This window comes from Orycteropus afer, unplaced genomic scaffold (genome assembly GCF_000298275.1).
Source record: "Orycteropus afer afer isolate SDZICR_OR568_19922 unplaced genomic scaffold, OryAfe1.0 scaffold00054, whole genome shotgun sequence".
NCBI classification, from domain to species: domain Eukaryota; kingdom Metazoa; phylum Chordata; class Mammalia; order Tubulidentata; family Orycteropodidae; genus Orycteropus; species Orycteropus afer.
The window spans coordinates 3,981,830-4,000,099 of NW_006921641.1; the positions used below are offsets into that span (position 1 = coordinate 3,981,830).

General features: G+C 38.1%; 1 protein-coding gene across 1 annotated transcript in view; it reads left to right on the forward strand.

Annotated features, from left to right (window-relative positions):
* NLRC4 (NLR family CARD domain containing 4) overlaps positions 1-18,270 on the forward strand; it is an 87,910-nt gene that overhangs the window by 48,357 nt on the left and 21,283 nt on the right. Inside the window, 1 exon segment of the mRNA XM_042780680.1 lies at positions 5,862-5,954. Coding sequence (XP_042636614.1) covers positions 5,862-5,954 — 93 coding nt within the window.

Genomic DNA, 18,270 nt, shown 5'->3' on the forward strand with positions numbered 1-18,270 from the left:
AAAAGTCCACAGCTCAGCCCACCTTTCTCTTCACCTTCTCCGTTTGTTCCCCAGCCACCGTGCACAGTCTTCCATGCAGTCCCTGGCTAGCAGGGTGATTTTTGGGTTAATTCTTAGGCCCTACCATCATTCGGGAATCTCCAAGCTGTGTCGTCTGTGCCGTCAGTGCCGCTCAGGTCGCTGCCAGACGACCTGATGGTGTTTTGGTGTTTTCATGCAAATTCTTCTGCTACTTGGGGGTTAGTCCACTTTTGTATCCTTCCCTTCAAGGCTCAGGGGTCCAAGATTATCTTCTGTGTCTATGTTAATTGGTTTCCCTTTTCTTTGTTGAAGAGAGTCTGTGCAGTCCTTCTGCCTAGTCCGCCATCTTGCCGGAACTCCCAAACAGTCCTAATGGTCCTGATTGTGAGGGTTTTTGTTTTCTTCATGTTGAGGTGTAATCCATTTTGAAGGCTGTAGTCTTTGATCTTCATCAGCAAGTGCTTCAAGTTTTCTTCATCTACAACAAGCAAGGTTGTGTCCTCTACATATTGCAAGTTGTTAACAAGTCTTTCTCCAATCCTGATGCCACATTCTTCTTCATATAGTCCAACTTCTCTGATTATTTGCTCAGCATACAGACTGAATAAGTATGGTGAAACCATACATCCCTGATATGTACCTTTCTTGATTTTAAACCACAGAGTTTCCTCTTGTTCTGTTTGAATGACTACCTCTTGGTATATTTATAGCTTCCTCATGGGCACAATTAAGTGTTCTGGAATTCCCATTCTTCACAATACTATCCATAAATTGTTATGATCCAAACAGTTGAATGATTTTGCATAGTCAATAAAAGACAGTTAATTATCTTTCTGGTACTCTTTGCTTTCAGCCAAGGTCCATCTGACATTAGCAATGATATACCTCATATCATACCTTCTTCTGAATCTGGTTTGAATTTCTGGAAGTTCCCTGTCAATACACTGCTGCAACCATTTTTTAAATTATCTTAAGCAAAATTTTACTTGCATGTGATATTAATAACATTGTTTGATAATATCTGCATTCTGTTGGGTCGCTTTTCTTTGAAATGGCCACAAATACGGATCTCTTCCAGTCCATTGGTAGCTTTTTCCACATTTCTTGGCATAAACAAGAAATCATCTCCAGCATTGCATCCATTTGTTGAAACATCTCAATGGATATTGTGACAATTCCTGGAACCTTATTTATTTATTTATTTTGCTAGTTCTTTTAGTGCAGTTTTGACTTCTTCCTTCAATACCATCAGTTCTTGATCATCTGGTACCTCCTGAAGTGGCTGAACATCAACCAGTTCTCTTTTGTACAGTGACTCTGTGTATTCCTTCCATTGTCTTTTTTTTGTGTGTGTGGTGTGGGTAAAAGTTTACAGAGCAAATTTACTTTCCATACAGTAGCTTTCATTATCTTTTGATGTTTCTTTCATCATTCAATATTCTGCCCATAAAATCCTTCAATATCGCAACTCAAGGCTTGATTTTTTTCAAGTCTTTCAGCTTGAGAAATACTAAGCATGTTCTTCCCTTTGATTTTGTGACTCTAGGTCTTTGCACATTTCATCATACTTTATTTTTTTTTCCAATTTAAAAAAAATTATAAAATATAATTTATGTACAGTGAAATACACAAAACTAAAATGACATTGGTCAATTTTTTTTTTTTGCAGTGTTCCCTCCCCACCCCTCTCACCCCTAGTAACCTGTAATACTTTACTTTGTCTTCTCAAGCCATCTTTTGAAATCTGATGTTCAACTTTCATGTCATCATTTCTTCCATTCATTTTTGCTACTCTCCATTCAACAGTAAGTTTTGGAGTCTCTTCTGACATCCATTTTGGTCTTTTCTTTCTTTCCTGTCTTTTAAATAACCTTTTGCTTTACTCATGTATAATGTTGTTGAGGTCATCCCACAACTCATCTGGTCTTCAGTCACTGGTGTTCAATGTATCAAATCTATTCTTCAGATGGTTTCTAGATTTAGGTGGTATATACTCAAAGTCATATTTTTGTCTCATGGACTTGTTTTAATTGTCTTCACCTTCAACTTTAACTTGCATATGAGAATTTGATAGTCTGTTCCACAGTTAGCTCCTGGTCTTGTTCTGACTGATGATATTGAACTTCTCCATTGTCTCTTTTCACAGATGTAGTCAATTTGATTCCTGTGTATTCCATATGCAAGGTACATGTGTACATTCTCCATTTAGGTTGTTGAAAAAGGCATTTGCAATGAATAAGTTTTTTGTCTTACAAAATTCTAACAGGAGATCTCTGGCATCACTTCTATCCCCAAACCCATATTTGCAGATGGATAATAGCATTTCAGAATCAAAGATGTTACAACTTTAATAGAAGGTGAAAAGGAAGAAATTATATTAGTGCTTGAAACTTGGCACACATCTTGTCCTATAATTACTGCCAAATAAGTATTTAGATGAATGGATAAATGAATGGCTGAGAGAAAAATATTTCCTTAAATATTCTCAGTCTTTCCAATTCTTATGCACTGCCCTATTAAGATGGAGTAATGTGCATTAATAGAACAGATAATGCTTTGGAGTTCCCAAAGGGTGTGCAAACCAACTCCAGAGATACCTTTGTATATTTCTGTTTTCAAAAATGTTTTTTTTTTTTTTCCAACTCAATGGTGTTCTTTCACCATATTTCTTCAATTTGTATGCTGAGCAAATAATCAAAGAAGTTGGATTATATGAAGAAGAATGTGGCATCAGGATTGGAGGAATATTTGTAAACAATGTGCAATATGCAGATGCCACAACTTTGCTTACTGAAAGTGAAGAAGACTTGAAGCACTTACTGATAAAGATCAAATACTAAAACCTTCAGTAAGGATTACACCTCAGCATGAAGAAAACAAAAACTCTCATAATTGGACCAATAAGCAACCATGGGAAACAGAGAAAAGGAATACAGTTGTCAAGGGTTTCATTTTCTTGGATCCATAATCAATGCCCATGCAAACAGCAGCCAAGAAGTCAAACAGTATATTGCACTGGAAAATGTTAAAGTATTACATGGTAAAGATGTCACTTTGAAGACTAAGGTGAGCCTGATCCAAGCCATGGTATTTTCAATCTTCTCATATGCATGTGTTTTGGTTCTCCAGTGGGAGCTCTGGTAGTGTAGTGCCTAAGGCATTTGACTGCTAACCAGATGGCTGGAGGTTCAAACCCACCAGCCACTCCTTGGAAGGAAGGTTAGGCAATCTACTTCCTTAGTGATACCGCCTCGGAAACCCAAGGAGGTCACTATGAGTCGAGTCTGACTCGATGGTACATAGCAACAACAATAGTGTTACTCTAACAGAAAATACCACAAATATCTGAACAAACAGGAGTTTATGCTCTAACAATTTAGGAGACTAGAAGTCTGAGTTCAAAGTGCTAGCTCTAGGGGCTGGGTGAAAGCCCCTTGACCTTGAGCTTCAGCTCTGCCTCTTGCTCCCAGCCCACTAGAGCAGAGGCATCTCTTAACTTAGGCAGCTGTTGACTGCTGGGGCTGACAAACCCAAGGTCAACAAGTAAATGGCACAGTCAAGATTATCGGGCAACATGGAAGGCCACTAGTCCAAATCCAGAAACAGTCTCAAGATCTCCAGACACATGGCAGGCAACTGAGATGAAGACTTGGCCAAATGCAGGATCCAGATGTGCCAAAAAAAAACCTCAGAGACATTTCTCAAAACTTCTCCTTATATACTGGAAGCAGACCACATCCCCAAGGCAGCTACTCAGCTGCTCACATAGATTCGACCATGGAGTTGATTACCAGTCTCATCATGGGGAATCACTACATCCAGCTGCCCAGCCACTCAAAACCAGGCCCAGCCTAGTTGACACATAACCTTAACTATCACAGCATGTGAAAGCTGGAGAATGAATAAGGAAGACCGAAGAATTGATGACTTTGAATTATGGTGTTGGCAAAGAGTTCTGAATATAGCACAGCCTGCCAGAAGGACAAACAAATCTGTCTTAGAAGAAGTACATCCTTAGAACAAAGATGGCAAGACTTTGTTTCTCATACTTTGGCCATGTTATCAGAACATTCCCTGGAGCAGGATATCATACTTGATAAAGTAGAGGGTGGACGAAGGAGAGGAAGGCTCTTAACTAGATGGAGAGACAAAGTGGCTACAGCAATGGTCACAAGCACAGCAAAAATTGTGAGGATGGCTCAGGACTGAGCATATTCCATGCTGCTGTGCATGGGGTCGCTATGAGTCAGAACTAACTCAACAACACCACACAACAACAACATTTTCAATTCAAACATGTTTTAAATTTGAAGTTTGTGGGAAAAAAAGAAAAGATGACCTAATCAATTTAAAATTAGACTATAATACTGCTGGGAGTCTGTAAAAGTTATTAAAGAAGGCACTTTTATGCTAATTTAAACAGCTAGGCTAATTCACTATTAGAAAGGGCTAGACACACCCTGAGAACATGAGACTGATGCGCATATTCTTTTACTTCTCTCTTTGCCACTCGAGAGAGACAGGCTTACAACCAAAAGTAGAAATAAACCCTTTAAAGTGGACTTCCGCAATTTGTATCTTTAATTTTAAAGAGTTTGTATCTCTGATTTTATAGCACAAAACCCTCAAAGATAGTTGACTCTAAGAACACACACAATTAGTTTTTAAAAACTAATTACTAATAATAAGAGAATATATTCATGGAAAATACGTAATTTTTTAAAAAAGATTTTTCTAAGTATTTTTGATTAGGAAAAGCTCCAATCAGATTATACTATCATGATAAATAGCTTAAGTGAAGAAAAGAATTAAACAGTTCTTATTTAGAGTGATGGTATTTTATGATTAATGTTACATGCAAAATAGTTTTCTATATATTTTACCTCACCATATTTGTGATTTTGTGTTTAAAACAGATCTTGTGCAGACAGCATTCAGTTGATTCTTGCTTTTTTTTTTAAACTTAGTCTGATTATTACTGCCTTTTAATTTGAAATGTTTAATTCACTTACATTTAGTGTAATTACTGATATGATTAAATTTGCATATTTTATCTTATTTTATTTTTATATATTTATTATATAATAAATATTATGTTTATTAAAATATTATATTTAATATTTATTTAAATTATATATTTATTTAGTATATATTATATGTTGTTGTTATGTGTCGTTGAGTCAGACTGGCTCATAGCGACCCCTCCTTGGGTTTCCGAGGCAGTATCACTACGGAAGTAGATTGCCCCATCTTCCTTCTGAGGAGTGGCTGGTGGGTTTGAACCGCCAGCCTTCTGGTTAGCAGTCAAGTGCCTTAGGCACTATGCTACCAGAGTTCCTATATATTATATATATTTTATCTTATTTATCTTTCTATTTTTAAAGTTTTTTTTCTATTTTTCTCATATATGTTTTGTTCTTCTGTTTTTCCCGCTTGATAAGGGCATTTTAGAATTGAAAACAAGCTCATAGTTTACCTAATTCAGTCTCTTCATTCTACAGATGAAGACAATGAAGTTTAGAGAGATGGTGTGACTTTCTCATAGTGACATAACGACTATAAACCACATGTTTTGAGGCTCTATTTGACTTGAACTTTACTTTTGAGAACCATGGACCAGGAAATATCTGGTCATAATATTTGACCAGGAAATATATGGTCATAACCATTGGAGTTAGGAGTTAAAACCACACAGGTATATTTGTGAATAATTAAATTAAGTCAAATGATGGCTTGAGTTACCATCAGCAAAGAAGACAAGGGCTCAGAATTCTTCTAAGAATATTTTAAAATGCATATGTAGTTCCCTGAAAGTATTTCTGATTATATTTTCCTTTTAGATCAGAATCTTCATAATTTGGTCAAACTGAAAATTCTTCATTTTTCTGAAAATTACCTGGAAAAAAATAGAAACGAAGCTCTACATGAGCTGGGTAAGAAGGCCAATTCAGCCAAAATCAAATACCTGAATATGTATACTGGATAGTCAGAAAGATGTAGCCTGAGCACTGAGAAATTTTTTACGGCTTAAGGAAGTAATTTTACTTTTTCTTAAACTGCCCTTAAGGAATACAGGCCCATGTCTTTTTCTCTTCTTTTCTTTCTCTTTTTGGTGATAAAATAAATACAACAAAAAGTTTTCCATTTTAATCATTTTTAAGTGTACAGTATAGTGACATTATTTTTTCTATGCTAGTTATCCTCAGGACTATCCATTTCCAGAAATTTTCTATCACGCCAAATAGAAACTCATTACCCCTTTGCAATAACTCTGATTTCCTCCTCCCCTCAGCCCTTGGTAACCACTAATAAACTTTTGTCTCTGTGTATTTACCTATTCTAGATATTTCATACAAATGAGATCATATAATAATTGTCCTTTTGTAACTTACTCATCTCACTCAGCATAGCTTTTTCAAGGTTTGTCCATATTGTAACATCTATCAAGACTTCATTCCTCTTTATGGCTGAGTAGTATTCCATTGTATATGAATATACCACATTTTATTTATCCATTTATCTATTGATGAACACTAGGGTTGTTGCCACTGTTAGGTTGTTGTGAATAATACTGCAATAAACATTAGTGCCCTGCCTTCAAGTCTCTTGGGTGCATACCTAGAAGTATAATTAAGGGATCATATGGTAATTCTACATTTAACTTTGTGAGGAACCACAAAGCTGTTTTCCATAGTGGATGAACCACTTTACATTTCCCACCAGCAATGCACAAGAGTTCCAATTTTTCTATATTGTTGATATTTGTTATTTTCTGTCTTTCTCATAACAGCCATCCTAGTGTGGGTGAAGTGGTATCTCACTGTGGTTTTGATTTGCATATCCCTAATAACTAATGATATTGAGCATCTTTTCATGTGCTTATTGACCATTTGTATATCTCCTTGGAGAAATGTCTATTCAAGTCCTTTGCCCATTTTTAAATTGGATTGTTTTTCTTTTTGTGTTGAGTTGCAGGAGTTGTTTATATATTCTGGCTATTAAATGCTATTCGGATGTGTGGTCACCAAATACTTTCCAGCATTCTATTAAGTTGTCTCTTCATTTTGCTGATAAAGTCATTTGATGCACAAATGTTCATTTTTCAATTTGGTCAGAGAGACAGTTCACCAAAGAAGATACTCAAATGGTCGATAAACACATGAAAAGACACCAACATCATTAGCCATTAGGGAGATGACCACAATGAGGTATCACCTCACCCTCATTAGAATGACAATGATTAAAAAACCACTACCAACAACAATAACAAAAAAAAACAGGAAACAATAAGTGTTGGTGAGGTTGTGGAGAACCTGGAGCCCTCATTCTCCAAGGGTAGCCAATGTGAAAAATGGTCTGATGATTTCCACAAAAAGTTGAACATAGAATTACCATATGTCCCAGCAATCCAAATCCTAAGTATATACCCAGAATAAGTAAAGGAAGGAACACAGACAGAAACCTGTGGACCATTGTTTATTGCACTTTTCACAATAGCCAGAAGCTGCAAACAACCAAAATGTCCATGAAGAGATGAATGGATAAACAAAATGGGGAATATTTTAAAAATATTTTATTTTTGGTGAAAATATGCACAACAAAACCTTCTCCCATTTAACAGTTTCTATATATAATGTTCAGTGACATTGGTTACATTCTTCACATTGCGTCAACATTCTCATAATTTCTAGTTGTTTCACTCCCATTAATGTAGTTTCAGTGCCCCTCAAATTTCTCATCTATGCTTTAGAGTAATTGTTGTCCATTTAGTTTCATATAGATTTTTTTTTTTTTTTTAAAAAAAGAGCACAGTACTCAAGGGTGACATTCATTGCTTTTTGAGCTACCCTTGTATTTAGGTTAAAAGGTGATTTCAAGGGATAGTCTCGCTATAAGGTTTAAAGAGTATCTCAGGGTGATAGTCATAAAGATTCTTCCAGGCTCAATGTGTCCAGTAAGTCTGGATTCTTTAATAATTTGATGTTTGTTTTTCATCCTTTCTATTAGGACACTATTGTGTCCCTGATAAGAATGTTTGATAGTGGTAATCAAACACCATCTAGTTCTTCTGATCTCAAGGTACAGGGGGCAGTGGTTCATGGAGACAGTTAATCCTTTAGGCTCGTTCCTTCTCTGATTCTCAAGTATCCTTTCTCTTTTGCTCTAAGTGAATAAAGAAAAAATAGTTGCATCTTAGATAGCTGCTTGTAAGCTTTTAAGATCCAAACACTACTCACCAAACTAGAAGGTAGAACATAAACTTTAAGGACTATATTGTGCCAATTTTATGAGCTGAACATTTACCTGAGGTAGATACACTCCTTGGGAGAAAGAAGGACTGTTTATGCACAGGGAGACAGCTCAGGGGGTATGAGTGCATGCAGGGATGGACACAGAGAAGAGGTAACTATGGGGAAGAAGTGGGAGGGGAGATGTTGCACTGTGGTAAATTGTGGTCAACGTCATGAGACAAAGTGTATGTGAACTGCTGTATGGAAAGTGAATTTGCTCTGTAAATTTTCACCCAAATCACAATAAAAAATAAAATAAAAGAAAGAAAAAAGAACTATATTATGCCAATTTACTGAATTGCCCATGAAGCCATGACCCTAAATATTCAGATCAAGAGAAATAATCTCATGAAATGATGCTATTTCTAAGAAGTGTCAGCATCTTAACCCCTAATTTTTAAAAAATTTTGACTGCTCACCTGGCACTTACTTTTGGTGTAACGGAACTTTAACTAAATGTTTAAACTCCACCACTCCAAGCCCCTGCTTTCCAGTAACAATAGTACCCCAACTCACTTTGTATGGGGAATCCGAATTTTCCTGGCTATTCCACTTTTGCAGCAGCAGGAATAGCAGGTGGAGCCTTGGGTCATAGTATAATATCAGCCCAAGATTTTCAAACCCATCTGGAAGTAACACTTGAAACCACTGCAGATTCCCTAGCCTTCCTCCAGTGGCAACTAACTTCTTTAGCCCAAGTTACTTTACAGAATTGAAGAGCCTTGGACCTATTAACAGCAGAAAAAGGTGGAACTTGCCTCTTTCTTAAAGAAGAATGCTGCTATTATATCAACGAATCTGGTCTGGTGGAACAAAATGTCAACTACATAATAGACCTTACCATTTGCGTAGCTCCAATCACCACTAACAGCCTGGTTATTACCTCTTATACTAATAAGTCTCTTTTTTTCTTTTCGCCCCTTGCCTCTTTAGATTCCTCCAAAACCGGCTTAAAGAAATGTCCACAGTCACTGTTAACCAGGGGAAACAGTTATCTTCTTTTAAATAAATAAAATTGTAAGCTTCCTTTGCCTAAAGAATAAAGACCTCAGTTAAATTGGTAAGACCCTTCACAATCAAGCCTCAACTCATTCTCCTTTCCACCTTCCTCTTCTGCCACCCCTCTCCTTCTATACAAGACTCCATCCTCATGACCTCACACTGTTCCCACATGCACTCCCTCTAGAAAGTCTTCCTCATCTCCTACAGTCACTGTAAGACCCAACTTAAAAATCTTCCCCTAGATCTTAAAAGCTTGCAAGCGGCCATCTGGATGCAATGATGGGTCTCTCCTCATCCAGAGCAAAGAAGAATGAAGAAAACCAACACACATGGAAACAATTAGTCCAAAGGACTGGTCCACCATGAGATCTCCAGCCTATATAACTATGACACCATAACTAGATGGTGCCTGGCTACCAATGTCAACCACTTGGTTAGGGATCTAAGTAGGAGATCCTGGATAGAGTGAGAGAACAATGTGGAACAAAACTCAAAATCATTAATAATAATAATAATAAATAAGGACCAGGTTTGCTGGTCTGATAGAGCCTGATGGAACCCCTGAGACTATGGCCCCTAGCTGTCCTTCAGGTCTGGAATTGAACCCACTTCTGTGGCTTCCAGCCAAACAGAAGACAGGCATATGAGCTGAACATTTACATTAGGCAGATACACTCCTTGGAGAGATCAATCATGGGAGAAGAGAAGGGCTTTGTATGCACAGGGAGACAGGGGACAGGACTGCATGGGAGGAAAGGACACAGGGTAGAGGTAACTATGGGAGGAAGTGGGAAACGAGCTGCTGCATTGTGGGAAATTACAGTCAATGTCATGAGACAAGGTGAATGTGAACTGCTGGAAAATGAATTTGCTCTGTAAAATTTCACCCAAATGACAATAGAAACTTAAAAAAAGAAATTAATCTCAAAAGGTGTTTTTGTAAAAAAAAAAAAAAAAACTTCTCCTTGATGAAATATACTCCCTCTGCTCTGTCTCCCGCACTCCCAGCAGATACTAGATACTTGCTTTAAGACCTGTGGTCAAATATCTTTCACATTTTTTTTTTATCTTGTTAAAAGTACATAGTTAAAAATAAACTTTTTCTTATGATCTAATACACACATTGTTGCTGTTGTTTGGTGCCATCAAATTGTCTCCAACTCACAGTGACCCTATGCACAGCAGAACAAAACACTGCCCGGTCCTGTGCCAGCCTCATGATCCTTGCTATCCCTGAGCCCATTGTTGCAGCCACTGTGTCAGTCCATCTCGTTGAGGGCCTTCCCCTTCTTCATTGACCTTCCACTTTCCCAAGCATGATATCCTTCTCCAGGGAATGTTTCCTCCTGACAACATGACCAAAGTGGATGAGATGAAGTCTGGCCATTCTCGCTTCCAAGGAGCATTCTGGCTATACTTCTTCCACGACAGATCTGTTAGTCCTTTTATGGAGACCATGGTACTTGTTCTGGATACCTAGTGCTGCTCTAACAAGAATATACCACAAATGGGATGCTTGAACAAATAGGAGTTTATTCTCTCACAATTTGGAGGCTTTAAGTCCAAGTTCAAAGTTCAAGGCTCTAGGGGATGGCTGAAATCCCCCCAACCTTGGGCTTCAGCTCTGCCTCTTGCTCCCAGTGCACTGGAGCTAGGGGCATCTCTTCTCTCAGGCAGCTACTGGCTGCTGAGGCTAACAACTCCAAGGTCAACAAATAAAATGGCACAGTCCCGAAGTTACCAAATCACATGGCAGGCCATTAATTCAAGTCCATTGGAAGTCCCAAGGTCAGCAGAGCATAGCAGGCTGCTGAACAACAAGGCTACATGCAGGGTTCAAGCATGCCATAAGCTAGAGACCATTCCCAAAGCTGCTTCTTATATATGGGAAGCAGACCACATACCCAAAGCAGCTGCTCAGCTGTTTGTGGTAGCTCCCACCATGGGTTGATTGCCAGTCTCATCATGGGATATAACTACCACCAGCTGCCCAGCCACTCAACCAGGCCCAGCCAAGTTGACACACAAACATAACCACCACAGTACTCTTAGCATTCTTCTCCAACACAACTCAAAACATCAACTCTTCTTTGATCTTCCTTGTTCATTGTCCAACTCCCACATGCATAAAAGGTGATTGAAAATACCGTGGCGTGGGTTAGGCGTACCTTAGCCTTCAAGGAGATATCTTTGCTCTTCAGCACTTGAAAGAGGTCTTTTGCAGCAGATTTGCCCAGTGAAATATGTAGTCTGATATCTTGACTGCTGCTTCCATTGGTGTTTGTAGAACCAAGTAATATGAAGTCCCTGACAACTTCAATCTTTTCTCCATCCATTGTGAAGCTGTTTATTGGATCAGTTGTGAGGATTTTTGTAATTCATTATATTGAGGTGTAATCCATACTACAGACTGTATTCTTCAATCTTCATTAGTAAGCACTTCAAGTCATCCTCACTTTCAGCAAGCAAAGTTATGTCATCTGCATATTGCAGGTTGTCAATAAGTCTCCCTCCAATCCTGATGCCACTCTCTTCATGTAGTCTGGCTTCTTGGATTATTTGCTCAGCATACAAATTGAACAAGTATGGTGAAAGAATACAACCTTGACGTCCTCCCTTCTTGATTTTAAACCATGCAGTATCCCCTTGTTCTGTTCAACAGCAGCCTCCTGATCTATGTACAGGTTCCTCATGAGTACAATCAAGTGTTCTGGAACTGCCATTCTTCCCAATGTTATCCACAATTTGTTATGATCCACACAATTGAATGCTTTTGTTTAGTCAGTAAAACATAAGTAAACATCCTTCTGGTATTCTTTGCTTTCAGCTAAGATCCATCTGACATCAGCAATGATAGCCCTCATTCCATGTCCTCTTCTGAATCCAGCTTGCTTTTTTGGAAGCTCTCTGTCAATACATTGCTGCAACTGTTTTTGAATTATCTTCAGTATAATTTTATTTGCATGTGATAGTAATGACATTGTTTAATATGTTTCACATTCTGTGGGATCACCTTTCTTTGGAAATGGGTACAAATATGGATCTTTTCCAGTCGGCCAAGTAGCTGTCTTCCAAATCTCTTGGCATAGCTGAGTGAATGCCTCCAGCATGGCATCCATTTGTTGCAACATCTCAATGGATATTCCATCAATTCCTGGAACCTTGTCACCAATTCTTTCCATGCAGCCTCAACTTCTTCCTTCAGTACCATTGGTTCTTGATCATATGCCACCTCCTGAAATGGATGAACATCGACTAATTCTTTTTGATTTTGTGTATTCCTTCTATCTTCTTTTGATGCTTTCTGCATCATTCAATATTTTGCCCACATAATCTTTCAATATTGCAACTCAAGGCTTAAATTTTTCTTCAGTTCTTTCAGCTTGAGAAATGTCAAGCATGTTCTTTCCTTTTGAATTGCTAACTCCAGATCTTTGCACATTTCATTTTGTTAATCGGCTTTGTCTTCTCGAGCTGCTCTTTGAAATCTTCTGTTCAGCTCTTTTATCTTGTCATTTCTTCCATTTGCTTTAGCTACTCTATGCTCAAGGGAAAGTCTCAGAGTCTCTTCTGACATCCATTTTGGTCTTTTTTCTTTTCTTGTCTTTTAAATGACCTCTTGCCTTCTTCATGGATGATGTTCTTGATGTCATCCCACAATTCCTCTGGTTTTCAGTCATTGGTGTTCAAAGCATCAAATCTATTCATTACATGGTCTCTAAATTCAGGAGGGATATAATCAAGATACATTTTGGTTCTCATGAACTTATTTTAATTGCCTTCAACTTCAACTTGGACTTGCATATGAGCAGTTGATGGTCAGTTCCATAATCAGCTCCTAGCCTTGTTTTGGCTGAAGATACTGAACTTCTCCATCACCTCTTGCAAATGTAGTCAGTCTGATTCCTGTGTATTCCATCTGATGAAGTCCACATGTATAGCCATTGTTTATGTTGTTGAAAAAAGGTATTTGCAATGAGTAAGTCGTTGGTCTTGCAAAATTCTGCATGTGATCTTCAGTGTTATTTTTATCACCAAGGCCGTATTTTCCAAATACCAGTGACACTTCTTTGTTTCCAACTTTTGCATTCCAGTCACCAGTGGGTTTCAAAAAAAGTAATTATCTTTTGCTGGTGTTGTTTCTTTTATTTTCTATTTTTTTCGATCCTATTTCTCTTAAATACTGATTGCAACTCAACATATTTATTTCATGTTCCTCTAAAAAGTGGGTACGCAGCATCCCAGAAAAAAACAATGCCCTAATACGTATTCTACCCAGGATGTCAAACCTAGATCAGGGACTTCTGTTTCCATGGTTAGTTCTGGCTCTGAATTGTGCTGGGGGTGAGGAGCCTCTAGATTTATATCATCTCATCTCCTGCAGTGGTTCCCTTCTTCCTTCTGCAAGTGATCCAGAATAAGAGAACTTTCTTTAATTTCTACTAAAGACCCCCACAAATATATTTTATGAATGTGGCTGATTTACTGAGATCTTCAGGGTAATTGTGAAGGGTGGGATTACATGATAGTTCTGAATAGCAGATAACTAAATGTAACATTTTGAAAGAAGGAAGACACCATCCACTTCTCAAAGAATTGGCAAGTGAAACCCTTATAAATAGCAGTGAAACACTGTCTGATTTACTACTGGATAACTTTATGAACAGCCCTGAAACATTGTTCAATATAGTGCTGGAAGATGAGCAGTTCAGAAGGCACTCAAAATTTGAATGGAGAAGAGCTGACTTCTCAGAGTAGAGACAACCTTAATAATATAGATAGAATAAATCTTTCAGGACCTCCATTGGCTGATGTGGCATGACTCAAAATGAGTAGAAACAGATGCAAACATCCATTAATAATTGGAAAATGAAATGTACAAAGTAAGAAGCTAGAAAAACTGGAAGTTGTCAAAAATGAAATTAAACACATAAAGATTGGTATCCTAGGCATTAGTGAGCTGAAATGGGCTGCTTTTGGCCATTTTGAATCAGACAACTATATGATCTGCTATGCCAGAAATAACAAATTCAAGAGGAATGGTGTGGCATTCATTGTCACAAAAAGTGTTTCAAGATTTGTCCTTCAGTACAATGCTGTCAGTGATAGGATAATATCCATATGCCTACAAGGAAGACCAGTTAATACTACTATTATCCAAATCTATGCACCAACTACCAAAGCCAAAGATGAAGATATTGAAGATTTCTACCAACTTCTGCAGTCTGACATTGATTGAACATGCAATCAAGATGTGTTGATTATCACTGGTGACTGGAATGCAAAAGTTGGAAACAAAGAAGAGTTACCAGTAGTTGGAAAATATGGTCTTGGTAATAGACTGGAGATTGCATGATAGAATTTTGCAAGATCAATGACTTACTCATTGCAAATATCTTTTTTCAACAAGATAAGTGATGACTACAAATGTGGACTTCACCAGATGGAATACACAGGAATTTGACTGACTATATCTGTGGCAAGAGGCAATGAAGAAGTTCAGTATCTTCAGCCAAACAGGGTCAGGATCTGATTGCGGAACAGACCATCAATTGTTCATATGCACGTTCAAGTTGAAGTTGAAGACAATTAAAACAAGTCCACAACAGCCAAAATATGACATTAATAATATCCCTCCTGAATTTAGAGACCAGTTAAAGAATAGATTTGATGCATTGAACACCACTGACTGAAAACCAGAAGAACTGTGGGATGACATCAAGAACATCATTCATGAAGAAAGCAAGAAGTCATTAAAAAGACAAGAAAGGAAGAAAAGACCAAAATGGATGTCAGAAGAGACTCTGAAACTTTCCCTTGAGTGGAGAGTAGCTAAAGCAAATGGAAGAAATGACAAGATAAAAGAGTTGAACAGAAGATTTCAAAGAGCAGCTTGAGCAGATAAAACCAATTACTATAATGAAATGTGCAAACCTGGAGTTAACAATCCAAAAGGGAAGAACATGCTTGACATTTCTCAAGCTGAAAGAACTGAAGAAAAAAATTAAGCCTCGAGTTGTAATATGGAAAGATTCTATGGGCAAAACATTGAATGATGGAAGAAGCATCAAAAGAAGATGGAAGGAATACACAGGAGTCACTGTACCAAAAATAATTGGTCAATGTTCATCCATTTCAGGAGGTGGCATATGAGCAAGAACCAATGGTACTGAAGGAAGAAATCGAAGCTGCACTGAAGGAATTGGCAAAGAACAGGGCTCCAGGGATTGGAATTCCCATTGAGATGTTTCAACAAACAGATGCCGTGCTGGAGGCACTCACTCAGCTATGCCATGAGATAGGAAGACAGCTACCTGGCCAACAGTAAGAGATCCATATTTGTACCCATTCCAAAGAAAAGTGATCCCACAGAATGTGGAAACTATCGAACAATGTCATTACCATCACATGCAAGTAAAATAATTTAAAAACAGCTGCAGCGGTATGTTGACTGAGAGTTTCCAGAAATGCAAGCTGGATTCAGAAGAGGACATGGAATGAGGGATATCTTTATTGATGTCAGATGGGTCTTAGATTAAATCAAAGAATACCAGAAAGATGTTTACTTATGTTTTATTGTCTATGCAAAAGTGTTCAATTGTGTGGATCATAACAAATTGTGTATAACATTGAGAAGAATGGGAATTCCAGAACAATTGATTGTACTCATGAGGAACCCATACATAGATCAAGAGGCTGTTGTTCGAGCAGAACAAGGGGATACTGCATGGGTCAAAATCAAGAAGGGACTGTGTCAAGGTTGTATCTGTTCACCTTGTTCATACTTATTCAACTTGTATGCTGAGCAAATAATCCGAGAAGCTGAATTATACGAAGAAGAATGTGGCATCAGGATTGGAGGAAGACTTACTAAAAACCTGCAATACACAGATGACATAACTTTGCATGCTGAAAGTGAGGATGACTTGAAACACTTACTGGTGAAGATTAAAGACTACAGTCTGCAGTATGGATTACTCCTCAACAAAAAGAAAACAAAAATCCTCACAATTGGTCCTTTATATAGCTTCATGGTGGATAGAGAAAAGATTGAAGTTGTCAAAGATTTCATATTACTTGGGTTTACAATCAACACCAATGGAAGCAGCAGTCAAGACATCGGACAACGTATTGCATTGGAAAAATCTGCTGCAAAGGCCCCCTTTCAAGTGATAAGGAGCAAAGATGTTTCCTTGAAGACTAAGGTGCACCTAACCCAAGCCATGGCATTTTCAATCACCTCTTTTGCATGTGAGAGCTGGACAAAGAATAAGGAAGACCAAAGAAGAGTCAATGCTTTTGAATTGTGGTGATGGAGAAGAATGCTAAGAGTACCACGGTCTACTAAAAGGACTAACAAATCTGTCCTGGAGGAAGTGCAGCCAGAATGCTCCTTGGAAGTGAGAAGGGCCAGATTTTATCCGACCTACGTTGGTCATGTTGTCAGAAGGAACCATTCACTGGAAAAGGATATCATGCTTGGTAAAGTGGAGGATTAACAAAGAAGGGGAAGGCCCTCAATGAGATGGATAGACACAGTGGCTGCAGTGATGGGCTCAGGTATAGCAGGGATTGTGAGGCTGACACAGGACCTGGCAGTGTTTCGTTCTGCCGTGCATAGGCTGCTATGAGTCGGAGATGACTTGACAGCACCTAACCACCACCACAACAAATGTAGCATTGGCACTTCCCCATTCTCAAAGAGACTCTCAACCATTTCTGCCAATTCAAACTCCAGTTGTCAGTTTGCCTTGTCCTCTTTCCATCTCCATCTCCAGCAACTCCAAAAACATTCCTCTTTTTATTATGAAGAGAATTTTATTATGAAGAGTAATTCTGTTTCTAATCCCTAAACACAAACTCACCTCTAGACCTTCCTTTACTTATCTGAAGACACGTTAATGTGCTTGATAAATAATGGCCCTCTGTCCCAGGTCTCACCCATTCTACCTCTACCACGGGGTTCTACAAACAACTGGGAGAAACATATTATATATATGAATCATCAGATGGCAGAAGAAGCCAGAGTTAGGATTTTGTTTTTGTTTTCGAAATTTTTAATTGAAATATGACATTCTCACAAAAGTACACAAATCACAATTATATATATAATTCCAAGAAGATAAATCTTTATGGAAGTAGACTGCCCAGTCTTGCTTCCACAGAGTGGTTGGTGGATTTGAACCACCAACCTTCTGGTTAGCAGTCAGATGCTTTAGTCACTGTGCTACCAGAGTTCCTTACACAAGTATATAATACCATGAATTTCCACAAGGTGAAAAGACCCATATAACTAGCACCCAAATCAAAAGTAAAATTACCAGCTCTACAGCTCCCTCCTCCCCAAGAGTAACCATTATCCTGACTTCTGACACTGTTGCATTAGTTTTCTAGGACTGTCATTACAAATTTCTATAAATTGGGTGGCTTTTAACAATGGAAATTTGTCATCTCACAGTTATGAAGGCTAGAAGTCCACATCAGCATGTTAGCTGGGCCATGCTCAGAAGTCTCTAGGAGAAGATCCTATCTTGTTTCTTTAGCTACTGGTAGCTCCAAATGTTCCTTGGCTTGTAGATGAATCTTCACATTGTTGTCTTTCCTCTAGCTCTGCATCTCTTCCTCTCTTTTGTAAAAGTACCACTAAGATTGGATTAGGATTCACCCTACTCATGTTAATTTAAATAATAACATTTTCAAAGGCCATATTTCCAAGCAGGATACCTAATTTAACAGATAATATCTTCAAACACCCTATTTTCAAACATGATGATGTTCACAGGTACCAGAGGTTAGGACTTACATATATGGGGCTGGGGTGGGTTGGGGTGGGGTGGCACACAATTTAATATACAACCATAGATTAGTCTTGACTAATTACACATTGCTTATCCAATGACAGCATTCCTTCCTATGTCTTATGTAGCCTTTATTTTATGTAAAGTTGTATTTGAAC